This window comes from Chrysemys picta, chromosome 13, assembly GCF_011386835.1.
Source record: "Chrysemys picta bellii isolate R12L10 chromosome 13, ASM1138683v2, whole genome shotgun sequence".
Lineage (NCBI taxonomy): Eukaryota > Metazoa > Chordata > Testudines > Emydidae > Chrysemys > Chrysemys picta.
In genome coordinates, this window is record NC_088803.1 from 15,503,634 (window position 1) to 15,528,747 (window position 25,114).

The 25,114-nt window shown below is 42.8% G+C and overlaps 1 protein-coding gene across 1 annotated transcript; it reads left to right on the plus strand.

Annotated features, from left to right (window-relative positions):
- Positions 1-10,818: 10,818 nt before the first annotated feature.
- LOC112060465 (olfactory receptor 9S13-like) lies at positions 10,819-11,769 on the plus strand. The gene has a single exon (XM_024110912.2). It carries the CDS (start codon positions 10,822-10,824, stop codon positions 11,767-11,769), a length of 948 nt encoding a protein of 315 aa, XP_023966680.1. The 5' UTR covers positions 10,819-10,821.
- The last annotated feature ends 13,345 nt before the right edge of the window (positions 11,770-25,114 follow it).

The window sequence follows — 25,114 nt, forward strand, 5'->3', positions numbered from 1 at the left end:
TTGAACTCTCCCAAATATTAATGAATTTATCTTCACAACGCCCTCTGAGTTCAGGAAATAATGTTATTCTCATTTTTAGGAAGAGGAACTGAGAGGCATAAATATCAAAGCTGAGAATTTGCACAGGAGCTTAAGGGAGAGACCCCAGATTTTGAAAAGTATTTATGATCAATTTAGAGTATTTTGGCCTTTAGGATTAAAGGTGTTGATCAGAATGGCCCCCTTGGCCTTGGAATCTATGATTCTAGGAGCCTAGTAGGATTTGGAAAACCATCTAGGTGACTAACACTCATTTATATCAGTGTCAGAAATCAAGGTGTGGAGGGTCAGGCCAAGTGGTCAGCACTATGGTGGCCAGGCCAGGAACGGGACCCAAATGTCATATCTGTTGTCAGCATTCAAGAGCTGGTTTGGAACAAAGAAGTGGGGCTGGGAGCCAGGGTGGAGCAAAGGCTGGGCTGGAACAGGAGCAAAGTTGGAACAGGATGGGGAACAAGGCTGAATTCAGAGCAGGGCTGGAAACAAGGCTGGAGTTGGAGAAGGGGTGGTGCAGGACGAGGAACAAGGCTGAAGTTTTAGTAAGGATGGGAACAAAGCTAGAGTCAGAGCTGGGCTGAAGTAAGAGCAGGGCTGGATCAGGCTAAGGCCTGTGGAATCTATCAGCGCTATCAGGCAGGGGAGAGTCCAAGCCAGGAAGTGAGATTGGCAGACTGAGCTGCAGTTCCTCCTGTGAGGCTTATATTCCTGCCCAGAGTCAACAGCCCACCTCCTGGCTTGTGGCTTGGCATGTGGCTTATCAGGCTGTAGTTCAGGGATGACTCCTCACCTCACAGACAGGTTCTGACCCCATGGCCTAAGGCAAAGCCCATTGAAATCAATGGGAGTCTTTTCATGGACTGTACAGGGCCTTAGATGGAGCCTGCCCTCCCCTGTGGTGCATGCAGTCTGAGTCTTTGTGGAACACAGGGTGTCACTTTTGACTTTCCAGTAAATGGTGATAGATTGAGAGAGAGAGAAGATTACAAAAGAAATGAAAGGAATGGGCTCCAGTGGCTAAAGGGAAATGGGATTGGTGAGTTCGCTGAGTGCAGTTTTCTGTTTCTATGGACTGGCTTCACAAAGGGAGTTAGGCTTGATGATGCAGGCGGCACATAACTTCTAGGTGCCCAGAAAATCACTGTGATTCACGAAGCATGAGTTCAGTGCCTGGGCTCCCCATGTAATGGTTGGAGGGAGAAATAGGCACTTCAGAAGAGGATTCACTAAAACATATGTGTGCCGCCTAAGGTAACCAGTGGGAGATGCCAAGGAGGGGTGATGCCAAGGAGGGGAGTTCAGAGCCTAAACCCAGGCTGCAAAGAAACAGAATCCTCTGCTCAGGAGTCTCATCTGTGCACTCTTTACTCTATTTCTTTCAATAATCTGCAGAGGGGAGCTTCCTCATAACTTTTAGCCTTGTGTCTAGCGTGATGGGTTGGACCCCCCTTCCAGGGTGTCATCTGATGTACTGGGGTTTCACTGAGCCTGCCTGCTCCACAAGCCTGGGCTCCCTTTCCCTATGTCTTTGTCTCTCAGATCTTTCCAGCTGTCAGCCTGGGTGGGGATTCAGTGAAGAGTGAACCAAGATCAACTTACTCTTGTCATAACTATAAAGGGAAGGGTAACAGCCCTCCTGTGTACAGTACTATAAAATCTCTCCTGGCCAGAGACTCCAAAATCCTTTTACCTGTAAAGGATTAAGAAGCTCAGGTAACCTGGCTGACACCTGACCCAAAGGACCAATAAGGGGACAAGATACTTTCAAATCTTGGTGGGGGGAAGGCTTTTGTTTGTGCTCTTTGTTTTGGGGGTTGTTCGCTCTTGGGACTGAGAGGGACCAGACATCAATCCAGGTTCTCCAAATCTTTCTGAACAAGTCTCTCATATTTCAAACTTGTAAGTAAACAGCCAGGCAAGTTTTTATCTTTGTTTTCTCAACTTGTAAATGTACCTTTTTGCTAGAGTGTTTATCTCTGTTTGCTGTAACTTTGAACCTAAGGCTAGAGGGGATTCCTCTGGGCTCTTTAAGTTTGATTACCCAGTAAAGTTAGTTTCCATCCTGATTTTACCTTTTTCTTTAATTAAAAGCCTTCTTTTAAGAACCTGATTGATTTTTCCTTGTTTTTGGATCCAAGGGGGTTGGATCTTGATCCACCAGGAGTTGGTGGGAGAAAGGAGGGGGGATGGTTAATTTCTCCTTGTTTTAAGATCCAAGGGGATTGGATCTGTATTCACCAGGGAATTGGTGAAGAGTCTCTCAAGGCTACCCAGGGAAGGAAATTAGCACTTTGGGAGTGGTGGCAGTGGACCAGATCTAAGCTGGTAGTTAAGCTTAGAAGTTTTCATTCAGGCCCCCACATTTGTACCCTAAAGTTCAGAGTGGGGAAGCAGCCTTGACAACTCCCCAGCCTTAAATAGAATTTACATAAGGCAGGAACCTTCCCCCCCCCTCCCCATTCTTGACTTCCCCCTCCTTTTAGTGGAAAAGCACTAGAAGTCCAAGATGGTGTTTAATATCAGGTGACATGACCACCTAACTTTGTAGTATTACAGCAATGTCTCAGGATGCTTCTCAGGAAGGAGAGAGATTAGTGTCTTCCTAATGGCCCATCAAGGCTTATGGCCTGCTGTCTGGTGAGTGTTTAGTGTTTCCCAAATACACAGAAAGTTGTAATTGTTACATAGTCAATATTCCTAACTTTAGATACAGAAATGATACATGCATACAAATTGGATAATCATATTCAGTAAATCATAACCTTTCCAATGATATCTCATGTGACCCATCTTGCATAAAACATATCTTAGGTATTCCATATTCATATTATAACAATATTTCTATGAAGAAAATGGGGTGTAATGTCACAGCTAGTTTACTCACCTGGGATGTAGGCGCTCCCTGGTTCAAGCTCCTCCCCCCCCCCATCCACCCAAGTGGGGGAGAAGGAATTTGACCAGATATCTGCCATCTTTTAGCTGATTTTCCAACCTACTGAGCTCTAGGCTATTGTGATCTGGGGCTTCCTAAATCTCTCCTGTTGAAACTGTCCCACTTTGTATTAAATTATTAAACAGAAATTGAGCCAGAAAGAAAAATACTTGATTCACTTAACCTGGTGTTGAACTGGGTGTTTTAAATACATTTGGTTGATCTTTTTTCTATTCTACTCTTCTGCAATTGAAAATTCTTCCAGGCACATATCTGCATTTTCAGGGGTCTAAATACCTTTGAAAATCTGACTCTAAGTGACTTATGAACCTAAGTCCTGTTGTTTATGTTACATTGTCTGCAATATGACAGTGTTCAGAGGAAAAAAGTAGAAGAATGAAAGAAAGGGCAAAAAGACAAAAGAAAGAAAGGCCGAAAACCTGAAAGAAAGGACAAACCTGAATAGAATTATGCAGGTGTCTTTCCACATGTAGAAGTTTGTATCAGCTGTCCCTGCCCATGAACCTCCAGGGTTCAGGATTCTCATATTAGTATTATTTATAATACACTACTGACTACAAACCCCAGTCAAAGCCAGGCCCCCACTTTACTTTTGCTGGACATAGTAAGTGAACGTCCCTGCTCTAAAGATCTCGCAACGTAAATAGACAAAGCAGGAGAAAGCAACTATGCCGGGCCACATGAGGATGGGGGGGGGATAAAGGAGGGGGATGCAAAGCCACATGGGTATGGGGTGTGTGGGAAAAGGGGCAGTTGTGCCTGACTGAATGGGAGAGGTTAGGGGTCAGGCATGGTCTGCATGAGGGAGGCTTTCCATCTCCCTAAGAATCCGTCCCCTCTCCCTCCCCCCAAAATCTCTTCCATACTTCTTCCACCCACAACCAACAACCTACCAGGTTCACTCCAAGCTTGTTCCCTCTCCCACAGCTCCTCTGTTACCCCTAACTCCCCAGAGCCTTTGCACTGCTTCTGACAGGTGTGGGAAATATGTTTCTGTATTGTAGTTTCAATGAATTACTCAAAGTTCTATATTAATATGCCTGGTAAGGAATCTATTTGTGAAAAAAATTACCAGATTTGTTTTGTTTTCTGTATTGTTACGGACATACTTGCTGACAGGTATTTTGAAATAAATTACCAAAATAATTGAAACTGGCATGACTATATTTTGTCATTTTGACAAATAAAATATGCAGAATTTTTGCAGAATTTTAATATATTGTGCACAGAATGTTTAATTCTTCGGTGCAGAATTTTTGTGTGTTTAGCGCAGAATTCCCCTAGGAGTAGAGTTAAATTAATCTTTTCAGGGAGTAGAGAAAAGAATACCATTTACCCTAGTAGCCCAATCAAATCTAATCAACCTAATTTCAAATTTCAAGATGTTCAAGAACTTGTCAGGGTCAGGCTACAGACTGAGGGTCTGATTCTCCTCTCACTCAATGTGGTCTAAATCAGGAGTAAGTCAGCTGGAGTCATTGGAGCTGTTTCTCACCATGGTGTAAATCAGAAGAACCGCCTGGCACTGGTCATGCAGCTTCATCTACTGCATACAAACAAGAAGAGACATGCTTAAAGTATAACTCCTTACTATAAGATATTATTCCCTTTTGCATTTCAACTTCTAATACACATTTCTGTGTTTGAAAACAGACCCGCAGCAATGTTCAATTGTACAGTGCTGAGGCTGGGGAGTTTTCAGATGATTTCTCCAAAATTGAGGGAACTCACCTCACCATCCTGATTTTGATAAAAATGTCTGAATCTATCCCTGTTGGCTGCATGGGCTAGTAATTATAGAGGGAGTGTTATTTTCTGATTTGTCTTGAAGCCCCTGGGGAAAGTCATGAGGGAGGGGAAAATAAAGCCATGAAACTTTAAGAAGTCATGTCAGATGAGTCATCAACTTATGCTTTTGTATTTTTATATCCAAAAGCCACAGGACTAGGTGAAGAGGTATTTCTGCATCAGTCCTGGCTGTCCACCAATGGGGTGAAGGAAAATAACATCAGTAATTGGAGATCATTTTCACAGGCTGGCAAAAGATACAGCAGAGCACAGAAAATCAACATCAACAGCAAACAATATTCAAGAAGTGTCATAAGATTCACAAAGTTTGAAGGACTTTCTTAAGTATGTAACCTTTATCCTTTTAGTATTCAACTTTTGTCAGAAGGGATACATGCTAATATGAAATATGCTAATATGCATTTTTAACAGAAAAATGTTTGGTGGAGGAAGCATGAGTGTGAATGAGTTTCAGTGTGTCTGAATGAGAATGTCTCCTAGACGAGTAGGTTGTCAGATTTTTAAAGCAGCCTTAAATTAAATAATTTGCTGCCTTAAGGTGATAACATAGATTTATAGATTCATAGACTGTAAAGCCAGAAGGGACTGTGAGATCATCTAGTTTTATCTTTTGTATTATGCCAGCTATAGAATTTCACCCAATTACCCCTGTACTGAGACCAGCACTGTCTATTAGACTAAAGCTTATCTTCCAGAAAAGCATCCAGTCTGGATAAAATGACATCAACAGATCGAGAATTCAACACTTCCTTTGTTAGTTTGCTCCAATGTTTAATTTCCCTCACTGTTAAAAATCTCTGCCTTATTTCTAATTTGAATTTGGCTAGTTTTGATGTTCAGCCATTGATTCTTGTTATGCCTTTCTCTGCAAGATGAAAGAGCTGTTTAGTACATTATATTTTATCTCCTTTTATGCCATGATAATTTAACTGGCAGCACAGAGACTTGGTAGAAGAAATGTCATGACTGGAATAATGGTATAGAGGGGTATAGCTTAATCAGGAATGACAGGCAGGGAACAAAGGGAGGCGTTGCATTATATATCAAGAGTATATACACAGTTGTTCTTGGGTCCAGGTGGAGGGGAGACACACACAGTTGAAGGTCTCTGGGTAAAGCTAAAAGAAGAAAAAAACAGAGTTGATGTCTTGGTAGGGGGATAGAGGTCTACTATACACCACCAGATCAGGAAGAGGAAGTGGATGAGGCTTTTCTAGAACAATTAACAAAAAATATCCAAAACTCAAGACCTAATAGTAATGGGGGACTTTAACTACTCAGTCTTCTCTTGTAAAAGTAACAAGGCAAAACATAAATATTTGGTATGTTTTTGGAACATGCAGGGGGAAAGTTTTTTTCAAAGGGTGGAGGAAGTAATTCGGGGGACAGTCATTTCAGACTACGGGAAGGAATTGGTTGAGAATCAGAAGACTGAAGGCAAATTGAGTAAAAGTGATCCTGAAATGATAAATTTAATGATTCTAAGGAAAGGAAGGAATGAAAGCAGCTAATAAGGACAATAATAATAATAATAATAATAAAAACAGCCTAACTAATCCAGCAAACTGGCATGTAAAGTCTCATGAGGAGATAATCTAAGGGGAAAAGGAGTTTATGAGAGCTGGCAGTTTCTCAAAAATGCAATATTAAAGGTGCAAGAGCAAACTATCCCTATTTGAAGGAAAGACAGGAAGAATGGTAAGAGCCAAGATAGCTCCATCAGGAGCTCATTAATTTCCTGAAAATCAAAAAGGAATCCCCCAAAAGTGGAAACATAGATTACTAATGATGAGTACAAAAGGATAGAGCCATCACAAGGGACAAAATCAGGAAGGCTAAGAGACAAAATGAATAATGCCTAGCCTATGTCATAAAAGGTAAAAAGCAGAGGTTCTTTCATACTATATTAGGAGCAAGAGAAGAAAGAACAAAAGTGTAGTTCCTATTCTGAGTGGGAAAAGAGAGCCAATAAAGGATAATATGAAAAAGGCTGAGGTATTTAACATTTCTTCAGCTTCAGTCGTCACTATAACGGTTAATGGTGACCAGATATATAACACAGTTAATTTTAACAAGAAGAAGGAAGGAACAAAAGAAAGGGAAAGAGTATGTTGAAAAATATATAGATAAGTGACATACTCAAGTGAACAGGGCCTGATGATATTCATCTTTGGGTACTTAAGGAGATAGATGAAGCAATTTTAGAACCATAACAATTAACTTCAAGAACTCATGGAGGATGGATGAGGTCCCAGATGTTTGGAGAAGGGCAAATATGGTTCCTCTCTTTAAGATGGGGGAAGAAAGAGGACCCAGAGAATTGTGCATCAGTCAGCCTAACTATGCTATCTGGAAAGATACTGGAACAAATTATTAAGCAATTAATTTCCTTCTTTGACAGGATTACTGACGTAGTGGATGGGGGAAGCTCTAGATGTGATATATCTTGAATGTTCCACATGACATTCTCATAAGCAAAGTAGGGAAATGGGGTCTAGATGGAATTACCATACGGTGGGTACAAAACTGAAAGACATTACTCAAATGATTATCAATGGTTGCTGTCAAGCTGTGGGGGAGGGGACATATGTAGTGGGAACTGAAAGGATCTGTTCTGGGTCTGGTATTATTCAGTATTTTCATTAATGACTTGGATAATAGAGTGGAGAGTATGTTTATAAAATGTGTGGATGAAAACAATCTCGGTGGGGTTTGCAAGCACTTTGGAGGACAAGACTAGAATTCAAATCGACTTAGACAAGTTGGAGTCTTGGTCTGAAACCGACAAGATGAAATTCAATAAAGAAAAGAACAAAGCACTACACCTAGGAAGAAATAAATTTGCACAACTATAAAATAGGAAACATCTAGCTATGTTGTAGAACTCCAGGAAAGAATCGTGTTGTAATGAATCACAAACTGAATATAAGTGAACACTGTGACATAGTTGTGTAAAAGGCTAGTATTCTAGAATGCCCTAGCAGGAATGTCCTATGTATGATATGGGAGGTAATTGTTCCTCTCTACTTAGCATTGTTGAGGTTTCAGCTGGAGTAGTGTGTCAGTTCTGGGTACCAGACTTTAAGAAAAATGTGCACAATTTGGAGAGCATCCAGAGGAGAGCAACAAAAATGATAAAGTGTTTAGAAAACCTGACATATGAGGAATGTTTAAAAAAAACTTGGAATGTTTAGTCTTGAGAAAAGAAGACTGAGCCGAGTGGGGCAAGACTGATGACAGTCTCCAAATACATTAAGATGTGTTATAAAGAAGAGATACGTCTATTGTTCTCAATGTCCACTGAAGACAAGATGAGAAGAAACTGGATTCATCTGCAGCAGAGATGATTTAGGCTAGATATTAGGCAAAAAACTATAGGAATAGTTAAGCACTGGAATAGAATCTTCAGGTGCTGCCATAGATGCCAGTGACAAGACCCAGCTGCCATTCATCTGACAGAAGAGAAGCATATCTATGGTGGCTATCAGTGAATCCCCTTACAATCTGAAGCATAGTACAGTAGAAATGAATTATCCAGTTATCACTTATGCTCAAATAAATTTGTTAGTTTCTAAGGTGCCACACGTACTCCTGTTCTTTTTCCAGTTATCAGTGGAACTACTCTGGGAATAATGTAGCACAGAATGTGAGCCAAGGTGGCAGAATATGGCACTAAATGTAAGTAACCAGCTTATTTTGAAGTGCCTTTTAGTTAAAATAAAAGTCCTCAGATTCTTACTAAGACTTTAGTCCTTCCTTACTCAGGCAAAACTCCCTTTGAGTTTACCTTTATAAAGACATGAAGGTAAAATGGAACCCATAAAATCTCACAAGAGAAGATATAAGTGTAGCAACAATAGAAATGTAGGACTGGAAAGGACCTTGAGATTTCATTGTCCATTCCCTTGTGTTGTGTTCTTGTCCTATCTTCAGTGGACATGGTGAACAATTGCTCACAGTTCTCTATATAACAGCCCTTAGCATATGTGAAGACTCTAATCAGGTGCCCTATGAGTCCTCTTTTCTCAAGACTAAACATGACCAGTTCTTTTAACCTTTCCTCATATGCCAGGTTTTCTAAACCTTTGATCACTTTTGTTGCTCTTCTTGAGACTCTCTACAATTTGTTCAAATCTTTCCAAAAGCATGGTGGTCAGAATCAGACACAGTACTTCATCTGAAGCATCACCAAGTAAAGTGGGACAATTACCACTTGTGTCTTACCGATGACACTCCCATTAATAAACCTGAGAATGACATCACCCTTTGTCCAACTGCACCACGCTGTGGACTCGTATTCAATGGCTGATCCACCATAACTTCCAGATCCTTTCCAGCAGTACTCCGACCTAGCCCATTTTGTAGCATTGTAGTTGATGTTCTTCCTAAGTGAAGTAATTTCCATTAGGGCTGTCTAGCGATTAAAAAAATTAATTGTGATTAATTGCAGGATTAAAAAAATGAATCACAATTAATCCAACTGTTAATAATAGAATACCATTTATTTAAATATTTTTGGACCTTTTCTACATTTTCAGATATATTGATTTCAATTACAACACAGAATACAAAGTGTATGGTGCTCACTTTATATTTATTTTTATTACAAAATTTGTTGATTACCCCCTGCACACTACTGCAATAATATTTGTACAAAATATGCCTGATGAGGTATCATTCAAAAACTGATAACATGAGGTATCATTCAAAAACTGATAACACACCAGTCAATAATATCCAGGAGAAATGTATGTGATAATGCTGCATGTGGAATTCTGGATACTCTCTGATATTGTTATTTTAAGTCTGTGCTTTTAAGTCTGAATAGAGATTTAAATCAGGCATGTCAGGGGGAGCTGATAAAAGGTTCTCTCCAGATAATGGAAAGAGACCCACACCTCAGACCAAGTGTGGCCAAATTCAATGAGCTATTCATTTGTATTGAAGGCTGCAGGAAGAGATCATTTGCACTGTAACAATCAGCAAAGCGGGAGAAGGCAGCATGGAAACTACCCCAGACAGCCTGATGTCCACAGCCAGCAGGGAAAAGGAACTTTATCTACGGACAGGTGTAAGAAGAACACATTTCAAAGGTTTTTGGGGCTACAAAGAGAGGGGGAGTGAACCCCTAAGTCAACCTTCACCTGAGGAGACAAGGAAAACCAGCACCTCGGACTCGGTTTGGATCCCAGCTGAATGCTAATGGCCATTGCTGCTAAAGACAGACTGGAGATGAACTTCCCTTGGGTACAAAGGCTCTAACTTATTAAGTTAGGTCTCAGCTATTAGAAAGTGTATTTTTACTTGTCTTTGTTTATAACCCTGTCTGCCTGTATTCTAGCTACGCAGTGTCACTTAATCAAGACTTTTATTAAATAAACTTTTGTTTTACTTCTCCTGTAAACCAATCCAATGCTGTGTTTGCAAGGAAGTGTGTCTATCCCCCAGTTAAGTAAATAAGCTGTAACGTACTAGCTCTTTAACAGAGCTGCAACCTTCTGTGAATGTACAGGGGTAGTTGCTGTGCATTGCAGAGAAGGAGATTGGGGCCTGGAGTTCACTGACTGTTACCTGCTAGGCAAGGTTTGGGCTGGAAAACCCATGAGGAGTTTGCTGGTGGGGAAGACAGGCTGGTATGGCAGGGAGCTAACACAGTCTAATCACCAATAGAGCTCATTCTTGCTGAGGCAGAGAGGTAACACAGTGGCTCACAGCTCTGGGTATCTCCAGCAGAGTGTGACATCCACCTGACAGCACTTTAATATAAACCACATTTCCCTAGTTTGCTTATGAGAATGTCATGTGAAGTGCATCAAAAGCCTTACTAAAAGCAAGTTATATCATGTCTACAGCTTGACAAATACCCACTGGGCCAGCAGCCCTGTCAAAGAAGAAAATAAGGTTGGTTTGGGTCTTTTCCCCATTACCATCCTCCCTCTTTTCATTAAGCCCTTCACTGCATCTTCTTCATTTGCCCATTCATTAATACTTATCTCATCCCTTTTCCCAAGGATTTATCAGCCATGGCTCCAGTGAGAGAGGGAAACTGCACAGCAGTCACGGAATTCATCCTGCAGGGGTTTGGAAAGGGACGAGGTCTCCAGGTGGCCCCATTTGTGATATTTCTGGTGATTTACATAGTAACAATGATGGGGAACACCATCCTGGTCCTCATCATCAGAGCCAACTCTCACCTCCATACACCCATGTATTTCTTCCTCATGAACCTGTCCCTTGTAGACCTCTGCTATTCCTCCACCATCACCCCGAAAGCCATGGTAAGCTTCCTATCAGGGAGCAAAGCCATTTCCTATAACGGATGTGCCACCCAATTCTTCTTCTTCGGTCTCTTCATCACCACTGAAGCATTTCTCCTGGCAGTGATGGGGTATGATCGATACACCGCCATCTGCAACCCACTCCTCTATCCAGTCACCATGTCCAAGTGGGTTTGCATTCAGCTGATAGTGGGATCATATATCTGCGGCTGTGTGAATGCCATTGTCCAAACAAGCTTCACCTTTACGCTGCACTATTGTGGGTCTAATGAGATTGATCATTTCTTCTGTGATGGCCCTCCCCTGATAAATCTGTCCTGCAGTGACACGTTCCTCAATAATATTGTGATGTTTACCTTATGCGGCTTCATCATAGCAATCACTGCCCTGATTGTGCTTATCTCCTACTTTTATGTCATCTCCACCATCCTCAGGATTCGCTCTGCTGAGGGCCGACGCAAAGCCTTCTCCACCTGCACCTCCCACCTGGTGGCTGTGACTTTATTTTATGGGACCACTGCTTTCATGTATGCCCAGCCCACTTGGCTGTCTTCTCTGTACCCAAGGAAAGCAGTATCAGTGTTTTATACCTTTGTCATCCCCATGTTGAATCCCTTCATCTACAGCCTTAGGAACAAGGATGTGAGAGAAGGTTTGTGCAGGGCTATGGGCCACAAATCCATGACAAAATGAATCTTGCCATTGAACATAGAGACTAAGCACACCGTGTCAGGGTTCTTTTTAATTTGTACAAAAAAATCTGGAGTAACAAGAAAAAGTAAAATCAAATTATGACAAAATGTTTCATTGTCTTTCTTCTTTATTTCTTGTTCATCTATAACACAACGAGTTTTTGAGATAAGTGGGTGGACAAGTAGTGTAACAGCTCATCTTTCTGTCTCTCTTTCTGTTTTTGACTGTTGTTACCACCTGCCTCTCTGTCTCTCTCTAGGTAGTTCTCCAATTAGACCTGTGCACATCAGTGGCTCTGGAGATTATTGAGAGATTTACAGTATCATTTATGGAGACTTTCGTGCTACTAGACTTGAGACAACCACTCACTGGCTGAGCTAAAAGAAATATTCCTCACAATTTTCCCTATAATTGTCCTTTTTATGAAGCTGCTGATACTTATTACCATTATCTAGGGGTGCCTGGACGAAGAGGGACACAGGGCTGATGCTGTATGTTTATTTCTCTGACAAGTGAAAATATAGCCTGTTAACAGCAGGAAAGTATTTCCATGGACTTCAAACTCTTATGTATATTTTTTTCCTATAATCAAAGAATAGGTCTGAGCCATATCCAAATCCTAATTACATTACTGTACACCACAGAAGGACCTAGGCATTTAACTGATATTTTAAGTTCCTAAATCCAACATCTGAGTACACTGAGATCCACAAACCCCTGCTCAGCTGCAGCTTCACCGGTATTGGAGACCTCCTGAACTACCACTGGAAGGAGTGGATGGATCCCCTGGTGTTTGGCCCATGCATGGGGCTCTCCACCCCTCATTCCCACCAGTGCATACTCCAGGGGGTGAGGGCAGCCTTACCACTCACCTCTCAGGTCTTCCATGAGTGGGCCCTGTGGAAGGGTGCTCCCCACCCACCCCTCACCCCCCATAGGCCCCTGCCCCATGAGACATCCCTCCCCCTAGAAAACTCGAGCCAGCTGCAAAACCTGAAGCCACTCCATTTCCAAACTGCTCCTAGGAAACAGCTGTACACACTCATTCTCCACACTTTCCCTTTCCTCAAACTCGTGTCCTGCCCCAACACTAGCGGTGGGATCCCCACAACCTGTGGAGGGGGAGGAACCCTGGTGGGCCAGTCTGTATTCCACCTTTGCTAATCAGAATGGAAGGATGGGGACAGACAGTTAAAATCATAGAATAGTAGGAATGGAAGGGACCTTGAGAGGTCATCTAGTCCAGTCCCCTGCATTCATGGCAGGACTAAGGATTAGTTGGACCATCCCTAACAGGGAGTTGTCTAGCCTGCTCTTAAAAATCTCCAATGACAAAGATTCCACAACCTCCCTAGGCAATTTATTCCAGTACTTAACTATCCTGACAGTTACGAAGAATCTCCTAATGTGCTGCGTTTGTGTGTTCTCTCGGTGTCCATCCCAGCTCTGGCACAGCAGACCCTGAGCAAACTGCCCAATGACCACATGATCTGTTAAGATATGAATGCACCCAGCCAGGTTTATTGTCAATGAAGCATGGTCCTAGCTTCACATACTAGCACATGTATGCCCATGACAATGGACGAAGCTCAGTGAATGGCGGGGCTTTCCATTTCCCCCTTGGCTGACCAAAGACGCTCCCTTTGAGACTTCATTTTATACACCAATACAAACAAGTTATGTGTCACCTCTGATGTATCAGGGTGCCACCCTCTGACATATTAGGGTGCCACCCATTGCCTTGTATCTGTAGGTTTGATCAAAACATCTCTATTCATCATGCTGTCATCCTGACTTTCTCCTTAAGATGGGTCAGCGTGTTCCTATTATCTTTGGGGAATGTGTTTGATATAGGGGTGTTCTGGTACCACCCTTCTGGAATGTGCTTGCATGAGTGCTTTGTGCCTAGCACCTCTTAGGAATATGTGGTTTTGCAATATCAGCCCTATGCTTGCCAAATTCTGAGAGAAGGCCCTGCCTCTTGCTCACAACTTAACTTTGCTTTATATCAGCAAAGTTTTGACTACTTTTGCCCAGGCCTCAGGCCTCAGGACTCATATCAGGCCTCTGATACATGGGCTTATGTTTCAGGCCCTCTTTCTACTCTTACAACATTTCTCTTACTACACAGCCCAAACTGCCCTTGTTGCAATTTAAGCCCATTTCTTCTGTCATTATCTAAATCATTGATGAAGATATTGAACAGAACTGGACCCAGAAATGATCCCTATGGGACCCCATTGATATGTCCTTCCAGCTTGAGTGTAAACTGCCGATAACTAATCTCTGGAAATGGTTTTCCAACCATTTACCACCTAATAATAGCTCCATCTAGGTTGTATTTCCCTAGTTTGTTTATGAGATGGTCATGTGAGACAGTATCAAAAGCCTTATTAAAGTGAAGATATGCTTCCCCCCATCCACAAGGCTTGTTACCCTGTCAAAGAAAACTATTAGGTTGTTTTGACATGATTATCTTCTAGGTGTTTGCAAATTAATTGCTTAATTATTTGTTCCATTATTTTTCTGGGAACTGAAGTGAAGCTGACTGGTCTATAATTCCCTGGGTTGTCCTTATTTCCCTTAATATAGATTGGCACTATATTTGCCCTTTTCCAGTCCTCTGGAATCTCTCCCATCGTCCATGACTTTTTGAAGCTAATCACTAATGGCTCAGATATCTCCTTAGTTAGCTCCTTTAGTATTCTAGGATATATTTCATCAGGCCCTGCTTCCTTGAAGACATCTAACGTGTCTAAGTAATTTTTAACTTGTTCTTTCTCTGTTTTTGCCTCTGATGCTACCTCATTTTCACTGGCATTCACTGTGTTAGATGTTCAATTGCTACTAAACTTTTTGGAGAAAACTGAAACAAAAAAGTCATTTAGCACTTCTTCCATTTGCACCTTTTCTTTTATCATTTCCCCCCTTCCCCACCTCCATTTAGTAATGGGCCTACTGTGTCCTTGGTAATCCTCTTGTTTCTAATGTATTTGTAGAATGTTTTCTTGTTAGTCTTTATGTCTCTAGCTATTTGAATATCATTTTGTGCCTTGGCCTTTCTAATTTTGTCCCTACAAACTTGTGTTGTTGTTTTTTTATATTCATTCTTTGTAATTTGAGTTAGTTTTCACTTTTGTAGGATTCTTTTTGAGTTTCAGATCATTGAGAATCTCCTCATGAAACCAGAGTGGTCTCTTGCCAAATTTCCTATTTGTTCTATGCCATGGGATAGTTTGCGCTTGTGCCCTTAATAGTTTCTATTTGAAAAACTGCCATCTCTCTTGAACTTTTTTTCCCCATAGACTTGCCATGAGTTAATGTATCATGAGAATGAAAACAATGTTTGGACAGCCAAACTTGGTTTTAAGTGCCTCTGACATATAAGTTTTATTGTTGTTATGACAAGAAATGTTTTGATGATAAGAGATGATGAGTAATTTGCTGAAACTAGGAGAATTGGTCACCCACTAGGGGTTACTATGGTGATACACTAGGAGTCGCTATGAGTTATGTGCTCTGTTTAATTAAGCTATAAAAGGTTAAGTAAAATATACATTTTGGAGCAGTCCGAGGGATCTTCTCTTTAGTCAAGGATCTAACTTGTAAACTCCCCAGCAGCTGGACAGAGGGAGGGCCCCAGAAGCCTGGCTGTTGATCACTCAAAACCATCTCAGACTTTGGGTAACTATAGTTTGGGGTGCTCTTAACCTATTGCCATTGCATACATGTATGTGTGCTTGAGAACTAATAAAAAGTAAGTTTTAGATAAAAGCACTCTGGTTTGTATCAATCATTCATCAGATGGAGGAGATGTGTTCCCATTGATTTATTCCTGACACTGGCTGGAGAGAAACAATTAAGTTACCATTGCTTTGGGTTCTGAAACCCCTGGGTAACAAATCCACTTTAAAATAGAGCAAGGGAGGACTTTATTTATAGCATTTAGCCTAGGGGTTAAGATATCCCTAGTTCAATCAAGCCCCTCCCCCCACTGCCCCTGGGGATGAGAATAGGAATCTGCCACCTCTCAGGTGAGTGTCAAAACCACTGAGCTATGGGATTTTTGGCTCTAGAATTCCCTCAATTTCTCTTGTTCAAGGTGTTGCAATTTAGATGAATAAAAAAGTGTCATTGGTGGGGCAGTGGAGGGGAGGAAGAAAGAGAGAAAGTGCACAAGAATGACTCTATACCATGGTGGTTAGTGCACTCATCCAGACCTTGGATCTGGACCCCCACCTCCAGTGATGTTTTAGTTATTTATTCACAGTGGTACTGCATCAGCAGGAGAGAGAGATGGATTCCCCATATAAGAACATCCCATAACTCTGTGGTTAGAGTCTTACATGGGAAGTGGCAGAGCCCTGTTCAAATCACTTCTTGCCCTCAGCGGATGGGGGATGTGAACCAGTCGTCTCCCATATCCTTTCTGAGTACCTGTACTACGGAGAAAAAAGCAACAAGGGAAGACTTTCTTCCTCTCTCTCTTCTCCTTTGAAGAAATGCCTTAGGCACCAAACTCAGGAAAAGGGTTCATAGCTGAGAATGCCAAATTAAGCTAGATGCAGAAATCTCTTAAAGGGGCAGGGCTTAACACTCCCCTTTCTTCTTGGCATGTCTTATTGGCTAGCTGAGGTGAGGGGCAATCCAGTGTGCTTGCTTTGCAAAAGTCTGTTCTCAGACAACTAGCTCCCTGATGGGAAATCTGAGCACCTAACTAAAGCTTTCTTAATCCCAGTGATTTATTTCAAAGCACCTAGAAGTAGATAGTTGTGAATATGATCATCACAACACATAAATCCTTCTGTGATTCTAGGCCTAGGTGCCTAAATACCTTGATGAACCAGCGGAGACAACCCATGCCTGCCGATAGTGGGGGGTGAGAGTGAGGGCAGCCAGCTTCAGCATTAATACTGGGCATGCTCTGTCCATGTGAGCATGCTCTGTGTAAGCCAAGCAGCAAAGTGGGGGAGGGGGGCAGAATGTGACTCTGCATGCCCCTCCTCCCTCCATGCATCACTTCTGTGAACCAGGCCAAGGTGCCTTAAAGTTAAGCATTGAATGCCTAAGTACCTGTTGTGAATATAGACCCAAAAAATTTCCATGGAGCTGCACTGATTTAGACCAGCTGAGGGTTTCGCAGTATCTTAGTGCTTGTGTGTGTAGAGGCCTGTAGGGGCACTGTGCTGGGAGGGAAGCTGAGCCCTGAGTAGGGGGAGGAGCTTGGCTGATTAGGGGGCCTATAAAAGCGGCCGCCCAGCCAGACAGTGGCACAGGAGGCAGCGAACAGGGCTGCTAACAGGGGAGTTTGAGTGGGAGTTTACCGGGGGAGGTGGAATGGGAGGCAGGAGGGCGCGGTGTCTTGTGTGCTCTGTTTCCCCAGGTGCAGTGGGCAGAGACTACAGCAGCCATGAGTCAGGCAGCAGGGGACACAATGCAGATGATTGCATGTGGAAGCTGCGGTATGTACATGGTGCTAGCGGGGGTGCCTGAACAGAGGTATGTCTGTATGAAGTGCCGCCTAAAAGAGCTGCTAGAAGAAAAGATCTGAGGGTTGGAGATGCAGGTAGATACCCTGGTGGAGTTTAGAAGGGGGTTCGAGCAGCTGATGGAGGAAAGGCAAGGAGGGGCTGAAGGGGAATGCACAGGGATACAGGTGGAAGCAGGGGCTAAGGTCTGTGAGGGGGGAATATCTGAGGGAGAATAAGGACAGTGGAAGCATGTTACCGTGAGAAGCAGGCCAAGGAAAAGGAGGGCTAGTGAAGGGGAAATAGAACTCAGGAACAGGTTTGGGTGTTTGGATAGCGAGGAGGGGGGGCAGCAGGTGGTAACTGAAGGTGGGAGGGTGAGGAAGAAGAGAAGAGCAGCTAGTCCAATAGAGAGAGGGGAGGAGTTGATGGAGACAGCACCAAATCTGGGCCCCGGGGGGATACAGAATGGCACAAGGGGGAGTATAAGGGAAAATAGGAACAGACACAGGTTACGACTAGAGGGAACAGAGGATAGATTAGTAGATCGCACTGTCACCAGGCAAAGGCAGGTTTACATGATTGGGGACTCCTTACTGAGGAGGTTAGACAGGCCTGTGACCAGGGCGGACCCAGAGAACAGAAGGGTGTGCTGTCTACCGGGTGCTAAGATACAGGATGTGGACCTACGGTTGAAAAGGATCCTAAAAGGAGCGGGTAAGAACCCCTTGATAATCCTTCACGTAGGAACAAATGACACAGCTAGGTTCTCGTTAGGGAGAATCAAGGGAGATTATGCCAGACTGGGGAAGACGCTCAAGGAAATCGAGGCTCAGATCATCTTCAGTGGGATTCTGCCTGTTCCTAGAGAAGGGCAGCAAAGGGCTGACAGGATTGTGAGGATAAATAGCTGGCTAAGGGAGTGGTGCTATAAGGAGGGCTTTGGGATGTATGGCCACTGGGAGGCTTTCGGCGACAGACAACTGTTCTCACGGGATGGACTTCACCTGAGTAGGGAAGGAAATAGACTTCTTGGAGGGAGGCTGGCTCATCTCATCCAAAGAGCTTTAAACTAGGAATTTGGGGGAGATGGTTGGGAGATGTCCAATTAATCTCCACGCCAGATTCCAACATTGAAAAGGAGGGTGATGAGATAAGAACAGATATAGCCGGGGGGAAGGGATTGAACATAAGAAGGAGAGGGGGGATGAACAGCAAGGGGTCTGTACCAAATTGCATGACTAATGGGAGACAGGCTAAATGGCATACATTAAGATGTTTATACACCAATGAGAGAAGCCTAGGTAACAAAATGGAGGAATTGGAGCTCCTGGTCCGAGAAATGAAACCGGATATCATCGGAATAACCGAAACCTGGTGGAACGGTAGTCAGGACTGGAGTACAGGTATGGAATGGTATGTGCTGTTTAGGAATGATAGGAACAAAGGTAAAGGTGGGGGGTAGCATTGTATGTCAATAATGAGGTAAACTGTAAAGAAATAATAACTGATGGAATGGATAAGACGGAGTCTGTCTGGGCAACACTCACACTGGGCAAAAGAACTACTAGAGCCTCCCCTGGGATAGTGCTTGGGGTGTGCTATAGACTGCTGGGATCTACCCTGGATATGGACAGAGAACTATTGAATGTTTTTAGGGAAGTAAATACTAATAGGAACTGTGTAATCATGGGAGACTTTAACTTCCCGGATATAGATTGGGGAACAAATGCTAGTAACAATAATAGGGCTCAGATGTTTCTAGACATGCTAGCTGATGAATTCCTTCATCAAGTAGTAGCTGAACCAATGAGGGGGGATGCCATTTTAGATTTGGTTTTAGTGAGTAGTGAGGACCTCGTTGAGGAAATGGTTGTAGGGGACAACCTTGGCTCGAGTGATCATGAGCTGATTCGATTTAAACTAAATGGAAAGATTAACAGAATTAATCAGAGACTAGGGTTTACAATTTCAAAAAGGCTAATTTTAATAAATTAAGGGGACTGGTAAGGGAAGTGGATTGGGCTAACATATTTATGGATCTAAAGGTGGATGGCACCTGGGATTATTTTAAGTTGAAGTTGCAGGAGCTGTCAGAGGCCTGTATCCCGAGAAAGGGAAAACGGTTAGTAGGAAAGAGATTTAGACCAAGCTGGATGAGCGAGCCTCTCAAAGGGGTGATTAAGAAAAAACAGAAAGTGTACAAAGAGTGGAAGAGGGGAGGGATCACTAAGGAAACCTACCTTATTGAGGTCAGAGCATGTAGAGATGGAGTGAGAAAGGCTAAAAGCCATGTAGAGTTGGATCTTGCAAGGGGAATTAAAACCAATAGTAAGAGGTTTTATAGCCATATAAATAGGAAGAAAACAAAGAAAGAAGAAGTGGGACCGCTGAAGACTGTAGATGGAGTGGAGATAAAGGATAATCTAGGGATGGCAAAATATCTAAATGAATATTTTGCATCGGTCTTTAATGAGGCTAATGAACGGCTTAGGAATAGTGGCAGCATGACAGAGGGGAATAAAGGAGGGGGGATTGACATTACCGTATCCGAGGTAGAAGCCAAACTTGAACACCTTAATGGGACTAAATCGGGCGGACCGGATGATCTTCATCCGAGAATATTGAAGGAACTGGCGCGAGAAATTGCAAGCCCGTTAGCGATAATTTTTAATGAATCTATAAACTCGGGGGTGGTACCGTTGGACTGGAGAATAGCTAATGTGGTTCCTGTTTTCAAGAAAGGGAAAAAAAGTGACCCGGGTAACTACAGGCCTGTTAGTTTAACATCTGTAGTATGCAAGGTCCTGGAATAAATTATGAAGGAGAAAGTAGTTAAGGACCTTGAGGTCAATGGCAATTGCGACAAATTACAACATGGTTTTACGAAAGGCAGATTGTGCCAAACCAACCTGATCTCCTTCTTTGAGAAAATAACAGACTTATTAGATAAGGGAAATGTGGTGGACCTAATATACCTCAATTTCAGTAAAGCGTTTGATACGGTACCGCACAAGGAATTATTGGTTAAATTGGAAAAGATGGGGATCGATATGAAAATCCAGAGGTGGTTAAGGAACTGGTTAAAGGGGAGACTGCAGCGGGTTGTACTGAAAGGTGAACTGTCAGGATGGAGGGAGGTCACCAGTGGAGCTCCTCAAGGTTCGGTTTTGGGTCCCATTTTATTTAATCTATTTATTACTGACCTCAGAACCAAATGTAGGAGTGGGCTGATAAAGTTTGCGGATGACACAAAGTTGGGAGGTATTGCCAATTCGGAGAAGGATTGGGATATTCTGTAGGGAGACTTGGATGACCTTGTAAATTGGAGTAATAGAAATAGGATGAAATTTAATAGTGAAAAGTGTAAGGTGATGCATTTAGGGATGACTAACAAGAATTTTAATTATAAGCTGGGGACGCATCTGTTGGAGGTAACAGAGGAGGAGAAAGACCTCGGAGTCCTGGTTGACTGCAGGATGACTATTAGTCGGCAATGTGATATGGCCGTGAAAAAAGCCAATGCGGTCCTGGCATGCATTAGGCGAGGTATATCTAGTAGGGATAAGGAGGTGCTGCTTTCGTTATACAAGGCACTGGTGAGACCTCATTTGGAGTACTGTGTGCAGTTCTGGTCTCCCATGTTTAAAAGGGATGAACTCAAACTGGAACGGGTAAAGAGAAGGGCCACTAGGATGATCAGAGGAATGGAAAACCTGTCGTATGAAAGGAGACTCGAAGAGCTTGGTTTGTTTACCCTAACCAAAAGAAGGCTGAGGGGTGATATGATTGCTCTCTTTAAATATATCAGAGGGATAAATACCAGTGAGGGAGAGGAATTATTTCAGCTCAGTACTAATGTGGACACGAGAACAAATGGATATAAACTGGCCATGGGGAAGTTTAGGCTTGAAATTAGACGAAGGTTTCTAACCGTCAGAGGGGTGAAATTTTGAAACAGCCTTCCGAGGGAAACAGTGGGGGCGAAAGACCTCTCTGGCTTTAAGATTAAGCTTGATAAGTTTATGGAGGGAATGGTTTGATGGGATAACGTGATTTTAGTCAATTAATCAACAGCGTGCCATCGCTGGTAAATAGTATCAATGGTCAATGAGGGTCTGGCTGGAGAATCTTGCCTGCATGCTCGGGGTTCTACTGATCGCCATATTTGGGGTCGGGAAGGAATTTTCCTCCAGGGTAGATTGGCAGAGGCCCTGGAGGTTTTTCGCCTTCCTCCGCAGCATGGGGCGGGGGTCGCTAGCTGGAGGATTCTCTGCGACTTGAAGTTCTTAAATCACAGGATTTGGGGACTTCAACAGCTGAGTCAAGGGAAAGGGGGTGGATCAGCTTTTGTGGCCTGCATCATGCGGGAGTTCAGACTAGATGATCATACTGGTCCCTTCTGACCTTAAAGTCTATGAGTCTATGAGTCTATGAGTGTAGTCAACTGCTGGAAAATGGTGAGCAATGTGAAACCAGTATCTGGTAGTGGGCAATAATGAAGAACACAGGTCACTGGTACAGCTCAATCTGGATTGCTTGGTAAACTGAGTGTAAGCAAACAATGTGAGTTTTAATATGGCTAACTGTAAGTATATACATCTAGGGGAAATGTAGGCCATAGTTAGAGAATGAGAAAGCAAAGAAAATGATTTGGGTGGCCTGGTGGAAAACCAGCTGAATATGAATTCCTGGTGCAACACTGCGTAATGTAGTCCTTGGATACATAAACAAGGAAATCTCGAGTCGGAGTAGAGAGGTTATTTTAATGCTTTGTTTGGTAGTGTTCCATTAGCTGCTGGAATACTATGTCCAGTTCTGGTGTCCGAAATTCCCCAGATTGATACATTGGAAAGGGTTCAGACAAGAACCCTTATTTAGTATGCAGAAAAGAAGAGTGAGGGGGGGATTTGATAGCAGTCTTCAACTACCTGAAGGGGGATTCCAAAGAGGATGGGGCTCAGCTGTTCTCAGTGGTGGCAGATGACAGAACAAGGAGCAATGGTCTCAAGTTAAAGTGGGGGAGGTCTAGGTTGGATGTTAGGACACACTGTTTCACTAGGAGGGTGGTGAAGCACTGGAATGGGTTACCTAGGGAGGTGGTGGAATCTCCATCCTTAGGGATTTAAGGCCTGGCTTGACAAAGCCCTGGTTGGGATGATTTAGTTGGGGTTGGTCCTGCTTTGAGAAGGGGGGTTCGACTAAACGACCTCCTGAGGTCTCTTCCAACCCTAATCTTCTATGATTCTAAGAGCCTTGAGGATACCAAAGGATTAGAAAACATACCTTATAGTGATAGACTCAAGGAGCTCAATCCATTTAGCTTAACAAAGAGAAGGTTAAGGATCACTGTGAGTTTCTGCATGGGGAACAAATATTTTTAAATGGTCTTTTCAGCATAGCAGAGAAAGATATAACATGGATCCAGTGGCCAGAAGAAGATGTAAGATTAATTCAGAATGGAAATAAGTCCATGGTAAATTCAGAGTAATGACCTTGAAATTCTTTAACATGAGGATGTAGATAGAGAGATAGATATTATTTTCTCTGGTTAAGCACACTCTTTCTATGTCTTAATCACTTGGATTTCTTTTATTCCCACTAGTCTGATCATAAGTACAAGTTTCTTGTGCCTCCTCTGGGGAAATATTAACAGAGTTCAAACACATTAACCATGCTTCATTTCAAGGCTTGACTTGTCTCACATCAGCTCTCTGGGCATCTCTTTAACTCTTTTATTACTTTGGCCTGGCCTCTGAAATCCTGGTGGAACGACTAGAAGCAGGGCTGTTTCCGTTCGAGGATACAGTGCATACTTTACTTTGTACTGCTGCTTAGTTTAGCAAAGATATTGAGTTTATGTTTGAGATAGATGAAGTCTACAATAGAACAAACTGTTCTCTGCCGAATGTCCAGTGTTATCTCTTCAAACACAGCAGTTGAGATTTGTCATAATGCCCTGATAAAACAGGCATCAGTTCCCCCAGACACTTGATATTCTGATGATTTTACCTGGATTCCAAACAATGGTAAAAGGTATTTAAAGCTTTATTGCCTTATTGGTTTCCTGGTTATTCTTTCTTAATCTGTCTGTCTGCTCTCAAGTGTAATTGAGTTTAGGTGAACACTCCCACAAATTTCCTTCTTAGTACAAGATATGAATTATATTTTTTTTAGCGTAGCACTAAAAAGACTTTTTGTCCATTTCTTCATTTACCTATCACCACGAATAGCACTGTAGTCAATGGAAGAACTTCACCATAGTGAGCACTGTGCCACAAGGGAAGTGCTTAGAGAACTGGGTCCAAAATTGCTAAGTTTTTGGCAATCAACTAGTTCTTCCATTCCACATCACAAAAAAAACTTGCTCTTGCAATAAATAAATAATTTTTAAAATTGGAGTCTGCTCCTGGAAACACAAAAAAGACAATGAAGATATTTATTGTTAGGAATCAGGCTATTGATTTCAACCAGAGTGTTGCCAGAGAATCATAGAAATGTACAGCTGGAAGGGACCTCGAGAGGTTATCTAGTGCAGCCCCCTGTGCTGAAGCAGGATTAAGTATGCTTAGACCATCCCTGAGATGTGTTATTCACTCAAGTTATTCACAGGAGTAAGTTTGTCTGTAGCATCAGGACCTTAATAGGGACTTTGTTAACCAGCAATCTAATCAATAGATAGATTTTAAAGAGATTCTGGTGTGGCATATGCTGGTGTATTCAGGTGTGACATCCCCTGCCGTCCACTGGGGATTTATGATTTATTTTAAAATGCTTTGTCTCCTCTGCTGGGTGTTAACCAGTAGCACAAACAACAGGAAAAACTGACCATTTAAGGGTGGAAACACAGCAAGTGACTTTACACAGGTGACTTCTGTGTAAAACATGTCGTGATCTCACTGGAGAACCTTGAATAATGTTTGCTCTCGAAGCTCTTTTACTAACAGTGGATTTTTAGTGATAATTGTGATAATGGCGGGCAAAAGAAATTTCAGAGAGAAGTTGGATTTTTAAGATGTTGCAGCCCCTGGAAGAAAGATCTCTTTAAAAAAATGTACATAGTATCCAACAGGGAAAGTCTCTGTCTGTCTGTCTCCCTTTCTCTCTCCTCTATCGATCTACCTGTGAACTCTGTGATCTAAGCTGTAGAAAGAAGGGAGCTCAGCACTGTCACCTATGGATGAAATGGGGCAAGAGGGGCCCTGCGGATGTGGAAGGACTCCATTGCTGAGGGAGCTCCCTGCCACTGTCTATTGGAGAGCAAAGGGAATTAACTGGATGGACCTGGCCTCATTGCATTTCAGTTACATGACAGTGTGGAGCATTTTGCTTAAAGTGCAGTTCAATTTTGAGTTTTGGGATGGGGGGGGAGGTAAAGTGCAATTGACCTTGTTAGGAGCTAGAAGGACAAGACATTAACATTGAATGTGCTTGAAGTTGCCACGACAAACGACGTCTGTCAGGCACAGTGAGACAAAGGAACCTGGATAGAACTAGAAGAAGGAAAATAAGAGGGAAAAATGTGCTGCTTGTGCCTCTCAGGTGGTAAGGCCTTTCTCCAGAGCCCTAAGCACCACTGATCCCTTCCCAAGAGCTGAGCTGAGACTGTCGAACAGCGCCGTACTGTGGCTGTTGGGGCAGGTTGATGGCCATGGGTGGGAGAGATCAGCATTGGCAGCAGCTCCAATGTGAGGGGTGGCACAGAGAGGCTGCACCGGCAGCTTCTCAGAGGCAGTGGATGGCTCAGGCAATGGATAGGAAAGGTGGCAACTGTGAGGGGACAGAAGGAGGCAGAGCTAGGCAGCTTGGACTGAAGCCACAGCAAGAACAGCAGCCAACCCAAGGGACACTGGTCCAGGCCTCCCAACCCAGCAAGG

What these genes read in the sequence shown, in the direction of transcription:
- LOC112060465 (XM_024110912.2), top strand. Translation starts at nt 10,822, where the DNA reads ATGGCTCCAGTGAGAGAGGGAAACTGCACAGCAGTCACGGAATTCATC.